Here is a 17,437-nt window from a genome sequence, read left to right on the forward strand (position 1 = left end):
TCTCATAAACGTGAGCTAAAGCAATCCAACAATTCAACATTGAGGAACTGCTTAATAACTGAAATAACCCGGCAAAAAATTAAATACGTAGTGCTGATCTGTTTGTCAGGAAGCTCCGACCCTTACATATTGATAAATACAAATTTTCATATGGTTCTCAACCATTCCAACAAGAACAAACATAAATATGGAGAAGGTAGAATGATTCACAGCAAAGCTGAACATGCCAGCAGGCAGAGTAACCTGAAACTCAGAGGGAGACAAGTGTGAAAGCAGAGTGAGCAGACAAAAACATCTTTCTTGCTACTTCTCCTTGATGCTTGTAAGGACAGTTTCCCATTGGGCAGCGTAATATGTTTCAAATAAGCAATGAAAACACAGAGCTATGACTAAAACACCAAAGAAGCCTGTTCTAATCTCTGTCAAATCACGCCATCTGTCCACTGAGACAGTGTGTTTTCATGTGTTTTTATGTGTGTTTGTCGCCTGTCCATCAGCAAACGGCAAGACTGCAGGAAACACAGCGCCTCATTTTGTCCAAAGTTTCGGGATGATGGTGCTTTAGTGTGTGTGTACGTCTGTCCAGATGTCTCTCATTTATTTGTTTCGGTGTATAAGTGCAGATTAGCTTCCACACAGAACACTCAATGGTGGATCTTTCTGTAAGTTTTATGTAGCTGCATCCTTCTCGCTCATGATCCAATCTGACACTTTAAACAACACGTTTTAGTATTGGATTCCACGTAGATGCTTTCCATCCAGACAAAATTGAATCTTCACAGTCCAAATTACTTTAGCAATTTGTCCGTAGTCTAGTCTGTGTCTGAAGCCAACATGTGAGTCTGGAGCAGCCAAAATAATTTAGCGATAATTTAGTGATCTGCAATGTCGGTGAGGCTTAATGAGGATTCAAGCAAGCCAAGCATGAATCGCTGGCACACTCTTCTTCACTCATCCCTCTTCATCTTCCTTAAAATGATCTGTCCAGGACCTTGAGTTCTGGTCTAATGATGCTTTAATACAAAACCCCTGACACTCACCAAGGTTTGTAATAAAATTATACTAACCATCCAGACAGTGGCACATTGTCCAGCTTGATCTCCTGACGCAGACCACACCCATCCCCGCTTGGATATTGGTTTTTTTGACAGTGAACCCTTTTTCTTTCAGTCACCGTGTTGATCATATCATAAAACACTCCGCGGAGTCTGAAAGTCAGTCATTATTGAAAAAAGGAGCCGGCGGTAAATGCACCACAGCCGAGTGCTCAGGCCTACGGTTTGTAGAAAACAATTAACTAAACTCCATCTGTCGTGCCAGTGTACTCTCCAAATCTCACCCAGCTTGGCCCGTGCATTCACCGTGGCTATCAGATTTACCACGCTAAACGTAGCACTAGTTTTTATGTATTTTGAATAGAGCGAAAAACTCCGTGTTGGAAGGAGGTCAACATTCAACGCCGTTTAATCATGAGCACCTTAACCAAGTGGTTATTATTGGAAACATGACGACAAAACTCGCCTAACTTTAACTAAGTACTTATTTTTACTCAACATTTGATCTTTCCCTAAACCTAATAGAGTTGTTTGTGGCTAAACCCAACCAAACCTTTACCACAGCACTGTCACATCATAAAAGAGCTCGTTATTCCTTTTTCAACCGTGATTTTTAAGTTTACCCGCGGCGTAAATTTTGTGCCAATTCATCTGGTAGATGTTGATGTAAAACTCCGACCTGCTGCTGGTGGCATTAGATGGAAAAGCCGGGTGATCACCAAAATCATTAGCACTCATCCTCTGGGGACCGTGAAAAGAGTAAAAACAAAAATTCCATGACAGTCCATCCAGTAATAGTCAGGACATTTCAGTGGAGCGACCGACTGACCGACATTGCCATCCTACAGCTAAAGCTTCCAGTATGCTCTGTAGCTGCTCCGCAATAAAAGTCTTACAGTTATTCACTGGTTGAAATCTTTTACTGTGAAGCAGCTGAAGGAAAGGTCTAGTTAGCGGTAACAGTAGTTAACCCTTGAAAAGTAAGAGGATCACAAAACAGCAAAGACGTGAATAATACATTTCACAGAAGCTACAAAACTACTGACAGCTGAGCCCGGTGAGTCTTTTACAAATGCTGACTTTTCTCGAGTCCCCTGCAGTGACATTAACACAGCTCTTCTCTTCTCGTCCTTTTGAATGTTCCGTCTTCTCTGTAAAAGCATCCACAACACATTACGTGACTGATTTTACCATAGTAGGCATCTGATTTTCTATTAAAACAGACAGTGAAGCCCGGACAGAAGCTTATTGGGCTCCGCACTGTATGAGTTTTTGCAAACTCAGGGGCGATTTGCATTTCTTTTAGTTGATCCAGCCATGAACCCAACTGTTCTCTGTGTGAAACCCAGTTTGCACCAAATTTCATACACGGACTTCAGCGAGTTCTGACCAGAGAACAACTGCTTTGCTTGCTAATTCAAATTAACCCCACATGTATTAATATTAATGTTTTCTATAAATAAGTCATATTTTCTAATAGTGGATGACCAACATACAGTAATTACCGACTCGAGAAAGTGATTGCAGCAGCGAGTGTGTTTGCCCAGCATGTCCGTCAAAGCTATTTTGTGTATTTTAACAGCAGGCGGCAAACGCGTCAAACACGATATACAGTGACTTGCTTTTAATGCCACTGAGTCATCCACCAGTGCTTCACCTTAACCACTTCCTGATCAATCTGGAGTATTATACTGGATTCAAAGAACCATATGCACCTATGAAGCCATGGTAATTTAATTCGCAGTTGCAACAGTGTCAGTGTAATTACAGTATATCTGTGCCGATTTGACAACAGAGAGAGCCGAGGAGCGGAGATGGAGAGGGTAATGAGCGAGAAGAAAGGGGAAAGGTGTAGGTGTGGAGGAAAAGACAGGAGAGAGAGTCGGGGAGGAAGACATGCGTGGGAGTCCTGTGGCAGGTGTTTGAAGACGCTGAAAGCAGATGATGAGAGGAGGCTGTCACATTTCCCAACGAGGTTTCCCGGCCCTCCTTCCCTGTGTCACTGAGTGTGTCCATGCCTCCCCACCCATTCTTCTCTCCCTCTATCCCCCTGCCTCCGCCTGCGGTGTTCAGCCAGAGTGACGCCTCAGCACTGCAGTGTAATCTCTGGCCCTAGAGCTGCCTCATCCGAGCCAACCAATTGCACGTAGTGCTCAGAGCAAGAGCAAGAAATGGCCCACCACCGGCTGCTTTCCTGCTAAACAAAGCCCCCCTCTCCCTCAGCCGCAGAAAGCCCCCCAGCCCCCCGGCCCCCACCCCTCGGCTCTCAGTTTGCTTGTTACAAACTACCGGCGCTTCCCTCGAATACCTGCAGGTGCAGATTTGCCCAGTGTTGCCCTGACTGCGCGTCACAGACCAGCAGGGTACGTACGCTGAGAGTGTGGCAAAGAAAATTGGCGCACCCTTCGATCACTACCATCTGGTTTCTTACCTGCCTCGATACTGTTCTTTGGAAATTTAAACTATTACACGGAAGTTCATTCTTGATCTTTGGGAGAAGTGTATGTAACAAAATATCACCGTATGAAGACTGTAAGGTGTGACTGAAAGTTCAAAAGGCTAGTAAGTGGACCATTGAGCCTCAATTATTTTGCTACATTAAAAAAATATAGATATCACTTTAGTCCTTGTATATTCTTTCTCGAGTCAGCGGACACACAGGAGACTAGGGTTGCAACAAACGATTATTTTTCATTATCAATTAATCTACTGGTTATTTTCTAGATTAATCAATTAATCGTTTGGTCTACAAAGTACCGGAGACCAGTTAAAAATGTCCCTCACAGTTTCCTAAAGCTGCAGCTAGTGTCATAAAATTCCCTGCTTTGTTTGACCAACTGACCAAACTATATACTGTATTTATTGTCACATGAGACAAAGAAAAGCAGTACATCCCCACAAAACGACAAGCTGGACCTGGGGAAGGTTTCGCATTTTTTACTTTAAAAACAACTTAAACGATTAATCAACCATGAAATAGTTGCCAAGTTTCATTTTTCGGTTTGGCGACTGATGGATTCATCGGCTAAGTGTTGCAGATGTGTTAGGTACAGGTGAACGAATGATCGGACGGCTGACAGTTCGCTTCACAGCTGGCGGTTGTTCCGTAGAGCTGCAACGATAAGTCGAGTAACTGATTAGTCGATGGGATTGTCATTTACATTTTTCAGGCAAACTTGCCCGAAGATTTTGAAGGTTCCAGGCTCTCGAATGTGAGAACTTGCTTCGTTTCCTTGTCTTGTATTTAGGTAAATTAACTCTCATTGGACTTTGCTACTAAACTAGTACTAGATGACAGTGCGAAAGACGGCAGCAGATCACCTGTTGACTTGGTTCTAATTTCCACAATGAAACGCTTTAAGAGGAAAATTGTGAAACGTGCTGCCCGACACGTTTGGCCAATCACAATGAAATCCTCATCAGATCATATTTTATAGGCAACGCTTGACATTAAATGTACAGAACTATACAAAACAAACGCACATATTCCAACCCCATCAAACAACAATGAAAATGTGCATGTTCTCTGCTTATGGCACCTGACAGGGCAATAAAGTCAGAGAAGGAACTATGGTGTAATGCTCATGAAAATCCATTTTAAGGCACACATTTACCCTGGAAGTCAATACCAGCAGTAGGCTTTTAATTTTCTAGGAACATAACATGCACTGCATTTACATGTGTGTTCATTATTAATAATACTGGAGCTCCTCTCGAACAAGCCCAGCCAGCCAGCCAGCCAGCCAGCAGTGGCCTCTCTGCCAATCTGCTCAGGTTTTGATAAACCACCTGGGAGTTCATGTGGAGCAAAAAACCTCACCCTCTGTGTGACACAAATAACAGCGATGTGTGTGTGTGTGTGTGTGTGTGTTAGGGAGAGGGGGAGAGAGCGATGGGGGTGGGGGTGGGGGGGGCTGCTATTGTGTGAGAATGTGAATTAGGTCAAATGTTTGCTTGCAACAACGATTAACCATGCCCCTGTGAGGAAGAAAGCTGAAGCCTGTGTGGAAGAGGCTCTGTCTTTATCTGTGCAACGCTGCCCCTGATACACACACACACACACACGGTCTGGCATTATTTAACTAAAGCAAATTAAGGGATAATTAAAAATTTCTCGTGATGCCATGATTCACATCCTTTCCAGCGGCCGTGACAAAGTCAAGGGAGCTTAGGAAAGGGATTCGTCAGCATCACGTTTTTGGTTTTTTTGTTTTCTTTTGTTTTTTATTTTTTGCTAACACGAAGAAATCCTCCGTTAACGGCTCCGGGGAGGTTGTGTACGTACGTACGTGGCTCATGATAGCGCCCAGTCAGCGGGCATCGATCCCACGCCGGGTGGCGGCTCGGCCGCTGGCTGCCCGGCTCGCCGCGCCTCTGGGCTCTCGGACTGCAGCGTTGCCGGTGACAACAGGTTACGGAGCAAAGCAGGGCTCCAACGATGCCGGCTGACCGAGGAGACCCGGGTGCAGGGTGTGAACTGGGATTTGTCTTGTTTTTTTTTTGGGGGGGGGGGGTTTGTGGGTTTTTTTTTTGGGAGGGGGGGTAAATTGCCCGTGCAGGTAGAGGCTATAGGCGGTCACAGAAAATGAAAAAATTCCGGCTGATGCAGTGTGGTGCTTTTATCAAGGTTGTGTTTCATTAAAGCCTGTAGCGCCAGGGAGATTCTTTTTTTCTTCTTCCTCCCTTCTCTTCTCCTCTAATCATCAAAGCGTTTCCGATTCATTTCCAGATCAAAGTGAGGATGGTAAAGGATGTTGTGTCCCTGAGGTCAGCTGGCAACTTACACGACAAAGCCAGCCCCCCAACACACACACACACACACACACACACACACACACACACACCCTATTTATGAGTGAGGAAAGGAAGGCAGTGTGGGGGGGGGCTGCAAATGTTAACGGAAGGTCTAACGTTAATTATCTTTATGCTTCGCAGTCGGCAGGGGTATTACACCGGAGAAACGCGTGACCGGAGGCTTCCTGCGCCTTCCTCCCATCTGATCACAATCAAGTTCTCTCATGAACCCGTTCGTTCGGGGCTCGAAATCACAAAAGGCGACGCAGTAACGCCGAGGTGGGTGCACACGTGTCTGTGTGTTAAATGCATGACCAGTGGAACTGGAGCGAAGGCAGGGCGAGCACAAAGAAAAACGGGCACAAGAAAAAAAAAAAAAAGAGCAGGTGAGCGACATTTCCTGGATGAATAAAAGGACAGCGAGTGCGTGTGCAGCTGATCGAGCCGAATCTATGGGCACATATGAATGACTCCCCCCTTCCCTCCCTCCCTCCAGCCTGTCACATAGCCACGGGCACAGAGCACTGCGCTATAGCATCCCCGTACTCACTCAGCTCAGAGGTTTGGGGAGGCGCAGCATCGCCCCTTGGTCGCTTCCTTCAGCTTCTGCTTCCTCTCGGACCAGGCGCTCCCCGGGAGCATAATCAGTCAAAGGCGGTAGCTGGGCTTTCTCCTTGGGCTTCACCGAGCAGGAATGCAGCATATTGCATGTGGCATTCCTCTGAGCGCCCGCTGACCCTCTTGCGCGCCCTGTCCGCGCTCCTCCTGCTCCCCGGCCAGCCAGAGGGGAGGCTGGGAAGTGTCTGACCTGCCTGTCGTCGTCTTCTGCCGCCGCCGCCGCCGCCGCCGCTGTATCTCCACTGTTAATCTCCAAGTGCCAGGTTTCTCCTCCACGGTCCCTCAAGCCCCCTCCATCTCCGCTCGCATCCCCTCGGCTCAGCTACTGTGCTTCCATGTGACACAGGCAGCGCCGGAGACCCCCCAGTTATGAATTCGTCTTTTGATTCTAGCGCCATCCCTCGGAAGGGCTGGGAGGTGCGGGCCTGTGGCCTGATGAATGGACTGACTTCGGCAGACAAGGGCCATTTAGACTCGGTAGTTTGCTGTAAATTGAAGACTCAAGGAGTCCGAATTGCGCCTGGATTGTGCTGCAAAAGATGAGCATTTAAACAGTTGAAACCACTGTCACCAAGTCTTTAAAATAACTGTATAACCTGGAGAGATTTTTTGAAACACACGGTTGATGTGTGAGAGCAGCGTCTGATGTATTAAAAGTGACTTTTTGTTTGTTTGTTTGTTTGTTTTGGGGGGAGGAGGGGTGTCCTGACCCTTTAAAAGCTGCCAGAAGAGTCAGTCAAAGCAACAGAACAGCAGGTCAAACTGTTGATGTGAGCCTTTATCAATCTCCCAAGGAAGGAACAGGCTTCACAACAAAATCATGACTCCTCTTAAAAAAATAAAAATTAAAAATAAAAAGCCTTTGCCACCAGTAACCCAGTCTGATTCCCCATTACATGCTTCCCACTTAAATAAAGGTTGGTTGGACCAGGTGAATTGAGAAAAACTAATCATTTCACACAGGTCGTCTTATTCACAAACTAGTACTAAATTATTAAACCATATTTCTGATTTCTGCCAAATGTAGCTCAAGTCTCACTGTTACTATATGTTTTTTATTTTATTTTATATATAAACTTTTTTTTTTTTTTTTTAACCAGTCCAGTAATGCATTTTTCTTTGGCGTTTCTTTTTTTAACCTTGCCTCTGTCACACACCTCTGAAGCCCTGTACCTCTACCACTACCACCACCTACTGGATCAGTGGTGGGGGAGAAAAAAAAAAAAACAACAACAACCACCACCACCACCTATCAGGGTGCAGGCGACGGTGTTGCCGTATGAGGGTCAATCACTGCCGCAGTGAAAGCGACACAGAGGAATCGTGTGGCACACGATTGGTCTTTTGGGTCTTTGGCTCTCCGCCCAAAGAAGGACGAAGGCGTCGGTCCTTTCGCCAAATGCCCAGAATGACATACTGCCTAACACCACAAATTATGACCCCTGACCATCGGGAGCGAAGGGGGGGGTGATGCTCTGCAGATCGGATCGGATCGGGTCGGTTCGGGTCGGGTCGGGTCGGGTTGGGAGGAAGTAGCTATTTTAAACCAAACCATGATTTTTTCTGTTTCACTAACCCAGTTGTTTTCTTGCCTAAACCCGTCCGAACTTTTACCATGCCGTTAGTACTGTTTACCAGAATATGCTTTTTATTCTTGTGACAGTGATGTGACATATATTAGTTTTAGTCAAATTTTAGTCATTTGATTTTTCTGAGTTTCAACACAAACTAAAGTCTCTCTAGTTTCCGTCAGTTAAATTTAGTCTAATTTTTGTCCTGCATTTTCTATTTTCATTGTCATGTTTTTTTTTTGTTGTTGTTGTTTTTTAATGTGCCGCTGATGGCGCCTTTGTTGTGTACAGATGCTGCGTTTACTTGTTCGCACACACGGTGTCGGCGTCGCTCCGCTCCTCAGTGAATCCGGCTGGCATTTCCAAGCTCCGGCTGTTTGGAGGCAACCGCTCTCTCTAATCCACTCCAGTACAGTCGTCCCTGCTCGCCCAGCCTCACCGCAGCTCCCTGTGCTGTTCACTGCAGCAGCACGACGGAAGTTCAAAATAAAATTGCTAGCATAAAATTGCAGCCCAAATCCTCCCCTGGTTACCTCAAATGCCAGACCATTCCTAACCTTAAAGGCCTGCAGAAGAGGGGCCCCTATTTCATTTTCAACCCTCAGGTAGTTTGTGTGCACCACTGGTAACATAATGTGGTGTTGAAGAAAGACAGCTCATTCCTTCATGTAGGAAATAACCATCATGGCAGACTACCGGGATTATAAATATGCTTAAAACTAAGGCAACTGTTTCTATCATGTTTTTTTTATTATAATTTGGCCCTTTGACAGGAGGGGACGGACGCCCTGTCTTAAAGCTTTGTTGATTTTCTTTTTGGCCACTTGGGGGCAGTGAAACAAGCTGAAACCGCAACATTTAACAGGATCACCACAGGGACGTTATGTTAGCAAACAGTTATCAGTCCTTCTGGGGAGAGTAGTAAGTCCTGGACTATACTGAACCACTTAAATAACCTTAGCAAACTTGGCAGGCTAGGGCAAAGTGGGAAAACCTATCCCAGCAATCAATTAGCGCATTTGAATCCACCTGTTTTCTTTTTTCTATTTTTCTTTTTTTTTCAGTCTTCTGAGAAATCTGAATGGCAACGCTGGATATTTGAAAAACATTCACTTTACATTTGCATTTGCACATTACAAAGTTTCAGTATCCTAACGACAAAATGCGACAAAGTGCAATGAAAAACAGACTATAAATCACATATAAATATAAATCACGACGCACACGAATCCTGTGAGGAAATGAAAAACCAAACGTATGCGGAGCAATGAGGTAATGTTCCTCGAATCAATACATGAAACAAACAGAAATATCATATCGCTCCCTCCTCCTCTGTTTGACTAGAGAATTAGTGCCACCAGATGTTTATCTTATGTTTATCTCGATGCGCTGAACTCCCAATATTCGCATCACAGTAGTGGATGGAAATGCACATTCATTTGCATTTTCCTTTGCAGATTTTCTAGAAATTTGGTTAAATTTTGCACCAAATTTGGATGGGAACGTGACTAAAGTTTTAATGGCCCCTGGCGCCCCCGCCTGCTTTGTGGCATTAATAGCTCCTCATACAGTCCAACTCCCCCCTTTCTCCGTAGTTTTCTCACGGGCACAACCTACGCGTTTTGCTCACGAGGTAAATTGCACCGTGCGTTCCCTCGCACGTCCGGCGATGGATCTGACGCTCCGCGGGTTCGCTCCTCGCGTCTGAGCAAAGACAAAATTTAAAAATTTAAAATCCGGTCACCTATTCGCATCATCATCATCGCCATCGTCAGATCCAGCGGGGGCAAGAGAGGAGAGGAGGAAGATGGGGTGCTGCTCGGCGCGGTGCACGCTGATCCTGCTGTGTTGTGTGCAGCTGGTGAGATGCTTCGACACAAACACATCGGCTTACGCACACTAGGCCTGCCAGGGTCTTTCCCTTCTGCATTGGCGATACTTCAATACCAACAATAAGTCCTGAAAATCACTTAAATGAGACTTCAAAGCTACATTTATAATGAAAATACCCGAAAAGACTTGTGGTTTATTATCATGAGAAAGTTCCTTTGTTGTTGCCTTTAGGTCCTCACCGTTTACATTTTCCTAACGTGTAGAATCGTACATTTAGACTACAGGCAATACTATTTTAGTCATCACAAAACTTAAATATCGGTTTAACATATTCTTTGACGTTATATTTGATACTAACCTTCCATTCACATTGTTATTATTATTAACTCAGGTTTCATCTGCATCATCTGCAAATTGAAATGATTAGTCCATTAATCGATAACATTGATTGCCAGAAAATTACTCACCAACACTTTAGAGAATTGTTTAATTAATTTCTTGAGAAAAAAAAGCCAAAACAGCGGTTCAAGTTCCTCAAATGCAAATTTTTGCAGGTTTCTTGGTCATTTGTGATACTAAACTGAATATTTGGGGGTTTTGAACTGTTGTTAAGATGAAACGAGCAACGTGAAGATGTCACACTTGGCTCTGGGAAATTTTGACGAGCATTTTTCACTTCTCACTGACAGTTCATAGGCCAAACAATTGGCAGATTAATCAGTAACCTACCACCTACCACAATGATATTTTATCGTGAAACATGTTTAAAGTGGGCTTGTTTATGAAAAGCAGTGACTGCCCACCACTACAGCCACCACAATGAGGGGCTGCCCCCACTTTGTCCTCCTCCTCTTTCTTTCCCACCCTGCCCCCCTTCATGAATGACCGGGGCCCCCTCACCTCAGAGGACGAAACACTATAACCCGGGTCTGCCTGCTTTGTCCCCGCTGGCTCAGTTGCCTTGACAACTTATTGGGGGGAAAAAAGCTAAATTACAACCTCGTGTAGTGAACAAGCAAACGATCCCTATCTAACAAGCCGAGGAAACCCAGTCCCACTGGACACACGGACCGATGAAACAAAGCGAGTGTCTTTTATAACTCGTCCTTTCTGTCTTCAAACTCTTGTTTCTGCTCCCGGTTCCTCCAGATCACGGCCCTGGAGAGGCAGGTGTTTGACTTCCTCGGCTACCAGTGGGCTCCCATCATGATCAACTTCTTTCACATCATCGTGGTCATCCTGGGCCTGTTCGGTGCAATCCAGTACAGATCACACTACGTTATAATGGTAAGGGGACTTTTTAGGGACTTCTGAAAATAAAAGTTCAGCATTTTCGCGGAAGACCGATGCCACTCTCACATCTCTACAGTAAATACGTAGCTAGAGCCAGTAGCTGATTAGCTTAGCTTAGCATAAAGACTGGAAACACAGGGAAACAGCCAGTGGTGTAAGGAGTACTCAGATCCTTTACCTGAGTAAAAAAATACCCATACAACACAGTGATAATATTCCTCTACAAGTAAAAGTCCTGCATTCAAAATCAAAAGTAAAAGTACTTGCTCTGCAGTAAATTTCCCCAGTGACTGATATTTTATTATATTGTTAACACTGATGCATCAGTGTATAAGTGGCATTTGACGGTTGTAGCTGCTCGTGGTGGAGATAGTTTTAACTTATTTACGTACAGTCTGATAGTTTATTCTGTGGTTCCCAACCTAGGGGTCCGGCCCCTCCAAAGGGTCGGAAGATAAATCTAAGGGGTCATAAGATGATAAATGTGGTAGGAAAGGAGAAAAAAGAAAGTTATGCTACACAAATTTCTTTTTTTTTTACTTTTCTGTAATCTCTACTTTTGTTGTGAAATATTGGATAAATTTACTTCTTTAAGTTTAGAAGTTTAGACGGGAAATCACACACTGCTAACAACTCATAAACATCTGACACCTGACAAGGCGTCCCAGTTAGACACTGACTTTTCATAAGAGGCCTCAAGCCAAAAAGGCTGGAACAACTGGTTTAACCTTTAACAATCAGTGGTATTTTATAAACTTATTGTATGATTTTTTTTTAATGTAAAAAAGTAACCAGTAACTATAGCTGCCAAATTATTTTAATTGGAAAAGAAAGTGAATAAGTACATTTCCGATAATGACGAACTATTCCTTTAAAATTAAAACTGTCTCCTTGACTCCTCATCACAGATTCAGTTCGAGCAAAGTGTGATTTCTTCCTTTTCGGATTGTCCCCCCCCCCCCTCTATTGAAAAGTGCGACAATAAAGTGGAACATGCAAGAATGTGATAAGAAAAACTACACATAATTTTGTGGAACAGACAGTATTTGTCTTTCTTTTGTCTGTCTTCATTCATACTTTGACACCTCGGGTCGTGTCACCCGTGTCCGCTCAGAATTAGGGCATTTGCGAGAAAAGAGAGGAGCCACCTGCCACAAAGCGTTGAGGAAATGTCGGTTTCATTCATTTTCGCTGTAATCTTGCGTTTTTGTTTGCTCAGTACCTGCTGTGGACGTTGCTGTGGCTTGGCTGGAATGCCTTTGTGTGCTGTCTCTACTTGGATTTGGGAGGGCTTTCAAAGGTAAGCCTAATGGTCACGTAAGTGTCAGATAATTAGAGACCCACACAGCTAAATACTGTGTTCTGCTCTTTCTACGTCTCAAGCCCCATATCTCCAATCACAGACACATGATAAACGGCCTGTACAGTAGCTTTCCGTTCTCAGGTTAAAAAAAAACCATTTCATTTCATGAAGTGACAGTAGCTGTTTATAATCCCTATCTATACTGAGACATATCGAATTGTCATTATCTGCTCTTCACTGATGATGATGACGATGATGACGACAAGTGGTAGTATTAAATAATTATAAGGATGATTTGTAATGTAGGTGCTAAAATAACACGAGATTAGTAAAAAGAAAATGAATCCACTCAAATCTCCTGAATTTAATGATTTCTCAAGTCATTAATCAAGTAAGAGTACTAAACATTTACTGGTATTTGGCTCCAGCAATATAATGTTTTCTATCATAAGGCTGTATATTAATCAAAACAAAGGGAGGAACAGGTTCTACTCCTTTCCTTCATATTTAATCTCTTGATATCCTTGAGGATGCTACCAGCCAGGAGCAAAAGTCCATAGAATAAATATTTAATTTAAGCTTTTTTTTCACTGATTGTCAGACTGAGGGGGTAGTTTTAAAACATCTTTGGGGTCTGATGACTTCTGATGGCAGCTCGGCAATATTTCTGACACTTGAACAAATGAACAAGGAAAAAAATCAACTGAAAGCTGAATCGATAATGAAAACACACATATTAAACCATATGATGATTCCTCCCTCATCTTTCTTGCACACTCTACTGCACAAAGTCTAATCGAACAGAAATATCCGTGAGGACCTGGGAACTGACAGGTTGCCTTCGCGTCTCCTCTGCCTGTTCTGTCGCTGCAGGACAGTGATATTCTCTCCCTCGGAGTGTCGTCACATCGCTCCTGGTGGAAGGACAACGGGCCGGGGTGTGTCAGCGAGGGCCTCCCCTCCACCGGGTGGCACAACCGGCCAAACCCTGAGCTGACCACAGTGCTGAGCTGCTGGCTGGAATACCAGTACATAGAAATCCTGCACTGCGCCGTCCAGCTCCTCATTTCAGTGAGTCTCTGCCCAAGTGACTCATTAGTTTTGTGTGATATCACCCTTTAAATTCAATAACACTAAACAGGGGAAAATGTCAACAGAATGACGACATGATGCTTTTAAAACTTAAATCGAAAAGCAGATTTATTTACCATTTAACAATGTTTTAATGTCGATAAATATGCATCTGCACTAGCAGGAATGAACTGTTGCTTAGCAACAGCAAATGTAAATTGGAAAACACAGACTAGAACATTGAAGAATGGCATCCCATTACCACACTAATATCTAGTGGTAGTTAGTGTGCAGAGCTTCTCAGCCATGCCTTCAGCTTCTGAATTACTGATGAATTACATTTATTGACATTAGGGCAGCAACTACTGGTTACTGTCATTAACGATTAATCTCCCCAATTATTTTTAGTCCATGAAACATCAAAAAAACTGTCAAAAAAATGTCACTGAGCAGAAGGTGGCCTCTTCAGATGCCTTATTTTGATCAGCCAAAAGTCCATAGGACCCCAAATATTCAGTTTGTAATGATATATGACAGTGAAAAAGCAGAAAATCTTCTCTTTTGCGAGGCTGAAATCTGAAACATGACATTTCTACACCCTTTTTGCTTGAAAAATAAGTGAAACGTTTAGTCAATGGTCTAAAAAATTAATTGATCAAAAATAATCATCTCAGCTCTAATTGAGATACTGTATCTTCTAGTTTGTGGCCGTCAGTGACGCAAACGTACTTTGGAAAAGTAGAATTGAATTGAATTCAAACCACCAAACTAAAAAATTCAAAATCTATAATCTTTATATGGAAGTGGTAATAAATACATTAATAAGTAACTATAAATATCAAAACAGCAATCTAGTAGGATACGTTATCTAAAAGTCTAAAATCTGAAAAATCTCATGGCCATCAGCTTGTACATATTTAATGAAAACAGCAAATTGTTGTTTTATATTTAAAAAGCAACAAAAGGTGAAATCTCTTGTTCTTGCAACATTTGTATGAATTTCTATTTCTGATAAATCAATACAAAAATACCACCACTCTGTTTTTTTTCAGTTTTAATTACAGTTTTTTTAGGTTTAGGGTCAATTATTATGGTTAACAGTTGAGGAAGGTTTTGTTTGTGGTCGTCTTTCTGGTCCATGTTCCACTTCTCTCAGCCAATATCAGATGAAAAACCAGACATTTTTGTGCTATTAAGCACAAATCTCCCGTGAGATTGACCTGATGTAGTGACTTTGCTCTAGACTATTATTTGCTTAAAAAAAGCAGCGAGTTGTTGTTTTTTTTAAATCAATGTCTGTCAAGAGAATCTTTCATTAAAGTATGCTTTTCAGTGAATAATGTGTTCGTAGAAAACGTGAAAAAAAGAAAAGCATACACTTTTTTCATTGAATTTGATTAACTTTTATATATTTTTGTATTCATTTCCACAGCTCCTGGGATTTGTTTACGCCTGCTATGTTGTAAGCACTTTTTCAGATGCGGATGAAAGCTGTAAGTAGCTCTTGATCAGTGATATCCGCATGCAGAAGAGACTACATGAAAACGCAGATATCATTCATTTGAAAAAAAAAAATATATATATATATATTTTTTTTTTACATATACTGTGTCATTTATTTCATAATAATCAGTGACGAGGAAGAATCACTATGATGTTTCCCCAAGGTCTGCATGTATTATATTCCTGCCTTTTCCATTTTTTCTTTTTTCACTTTCCTTTTCATTTGTGGGGTTGATTTGTGTTTGTGTATCTTTTATTTATGTTCTTCGTTTCTCGGTTTATTATAGTTAATTTCACTGGTGAATTTCATCATCCATCCAAACCCTCTCAGTTGCTCTTCTAGTGTAAAGACTTGATGGGTAGGTATCACTGCCAATCCCTCTTGTTTGCCCCCCAGTCTACACCATCTATGACAGTTTCACCATCCTTTTTCTGTCCAACATCTTATATATTTCTATAATTTTGTTCAGATTATAAATAACCACAAAAAGAAAGTGGTTGGGAAAAGCTGAGAAGGAACCAGGCAACCAAACAACTCTGAAGACTGTCATCGTGTATCAACTTATAAAACATCTGTCGCAGATGCTGAACCTCACTGTGCTGTACACACTGTCCAGAGTCAAGAGGGGATTTTCCAGTATATCACTGTAGAAAAGGCATAGACTTATTTATAATGTGTTTTTACTCAAGCTTCAAGTGCCATAAATCTAAAATAAAAGTCTACCTGTGTGTGTGTGTGTGTGTGTGTGTGTGTGTGTGTGTGTGTGTGTGTGTGAGAGAGAGAGTGTGTAAATCACTGGATATTAAGCACTCAAGTACACCTATTTTAAAGAAAATTTGTGATTTTAAATTTGAAAATAAGTAGCTGTTTAAATGTATAAATTATTCATACGTGTCATTTCAGTTCTGAAGTTCTGTAGTGTATGATATAATTCAGTGAAATAAAACCACATCCACAATAAAGCTCGTATTCGAGTGCTGCACACATTTCTTTGTCATTAAAGGATGAGTCTGCTGATATTCTATATTTTTCTTACTGTCAACAAATCCCATGAAAAGATAAAAAAAAACAACTGATCCGTAACAAATATTGTCTACGTAGCCAAAGTCAGATATATGTCATATTCCACTCTGCTGTAGAGCTCCATTGTTGTTGCGTTAAAAACACGTAATTAAGCCACACTGTTGCACTGGCTGGCACGTTCCTGCATTACAATGCAGGTGGGCAATCCCACATACGCCGTCCTGCTGCTGTGAATATTCACAAAATCTGTATTAGTCCGCCACTGAAAATAGTTCCTAACAAATACACAATTCTCTGCTGTTGGAGTGGCATTGGCTAAAAAACTACAGTGCCCATCTATTTTAGGAAATTAGTTAGCCTTTAAAGAAAAAAAAAAAGAAAAGACACTGTATATTTATGGGCCAATTTTAAACATTTGTGTCTTCAGTAGGAACCAGTGGGTTTACGGGAGGGTAGGGAAGTCAGAAAGTACTGAGACGGACTAATACCTTGTTGGTTTTGGCCTTTTGATGAGATTTGTGACAATAATAAAAATATAAAATAACACCAAACGTATCCTTTAAACATTCATAAGACATTTGTAAGACTAGGAAATACTGCTTCATATATACTCTCTGCTCTAATTGGCTCTCTAAAATCCCTTTTGTTCGTCTTCTTTTTTTAGTATAGGCAAAAAAGTAGCTACTACACACACAGCAGTAGGCTACAAATGAAAGAGGTTTCACTCTTTACCTATCAACAGATTAATAAACTTTTTTTTTTTACTCTTTATTAACAACAAAGAGGTACAACAATGGCCGTACAAAAACATGTGCAAACTTTGTACAAGCCAGGGGAGTCCATAAAGTTCACTGAAGTTCATTCACTGACGTTCACTTTAAAGTTCAAATTAAGTTATTTTGATTTAAAATGTTGAAAGTCCTCATTTTAATTTAAGGCGCCGTACTGCTTGAGTTCAACAGTAAAAGTGAAAGTAGCATGTGGAGCCGGTCCATTTAGAATGTGAAATTTACCAAGAATGATCAGCAGCTGAATTCAGTAGGAAACATCCCACTAACTAACCAACGCTTCGTTTACACTGTAAATTTGATGTAAAACCTGGAAGAACACTTATTTAAGTTTATTACTAATACAGTAGTTATGTTGGATGCGGAAAGCTTTGGGGGTTTTTTTTTTTCACAGCATAACACCCAGAAGTGTTGTGCTGTTCAAAACCTTTCTGATGCGTCTCACTCTGAATATCAATATTTCCAATAAAAATGTGCATAGAGCTTAAAATGTTGTGAGATTACAAAATCGAGGAGAACCAGTGGGAACTGCACCAAAAATAATATTCCACATATTCTTTGGTTATGACAGGTACGTCAAATTT

The 17,437-nt window shown here is 42.0% G+C and overlaps 2 protein-coding genes across 2 annotated transcripts in view; both read left to right on the forward strand.

Annotated features, from left to right (window-relative positions):
• Positions 1 to 6,082, forward strand: part of uckl1a (uridine-cytidine kinase 1-like 1a) — a 31,806-nt gene extending 25,724 nt beyond the window's left edge. Inside the window, exon 16 of the mRNA XM_040152988.1 lies at positions 5,991 to 6,082. The gene's annotated coding sequence lies outside the window, so the exon portion shown is untranslated. The remainder of the gene's footprint in view (positions 1 to 5,990) is intronic.
• A 3,556-nt stretch (positions 6,083 to 9,638) lies between these two features.
• nkain5 (sodium/potassium transporting ATPase interacting 5) lies at positions 9,639 to 15,892 on the forward strand. Its single transcript, XM_040152978.1, has 7 exons — positions 9,639 to 9,899; positions 11,021 to 11,158; positions 12,384 to 12,464; positions 13,341 to 13,538; positions 14,971 to 15,031; positions 15,329 to 15,400; positions 15,512 to 15,892. Exons 1-6 carry the CDS (start codon positions 9,846 to 9,848, stop codon positions 15,382 to 15,384), a joined length of 588 nt encoding a protein of 195 aa, XP_040008912.1. The 5' UTR covers positions 9,639 to 9,845; the 3' UTR covers positions 15,385 to 15,400; positions 15,512 to 15,892.
• The last annotated feature ends 1,545 nt before the right edge of the window (positions 15,893 to 17,437 follow it).

Source organism: Xiphias gladius, chromosome 18 (assembly GCF_016859285.1).
Source record: "Xiphias gladius isolate SHS-SW01 ecotype Sanya breed wild chromosome 18, ASM1685928v1, whole genome shotgun sequence".
Classification (NCBI taxonomy): domain Eukaryota; kingdom Metazoa; phylum Chordata; class Actinopteri; order Istiophoriformes; family Xiphiidae; genus Xiphias; species Xiphias gladius.

What these genes read in the sequence shown, in the direction of transcription:
- nkain5 (XM_040152978.1), top strand. Translation starts at nt 9,846, where the DNA reads ATGGGGTGCTGCTCGGCGCGGTGCACGCTGATCCTGCTGTGTTGTGTG. An exon ending in CCGTCCAGCTCCTCATTTCA is followed by an intron (nt 13,539 to 14,970) that starts GTGAGTCTCTGC and finishes TCATTTCCACAG; the next exon opens with CTCCTGGGATTTGTTTACGC. An exon ending in TTCAGATGCGGATGAAAGCT is followed by an intron (nt 15,032 to 15,328) that starts GTAAGTAGCTCT and finishes GGTTTATTATAG; the next exon opens with TTAATTTCACTGGTGAATTT.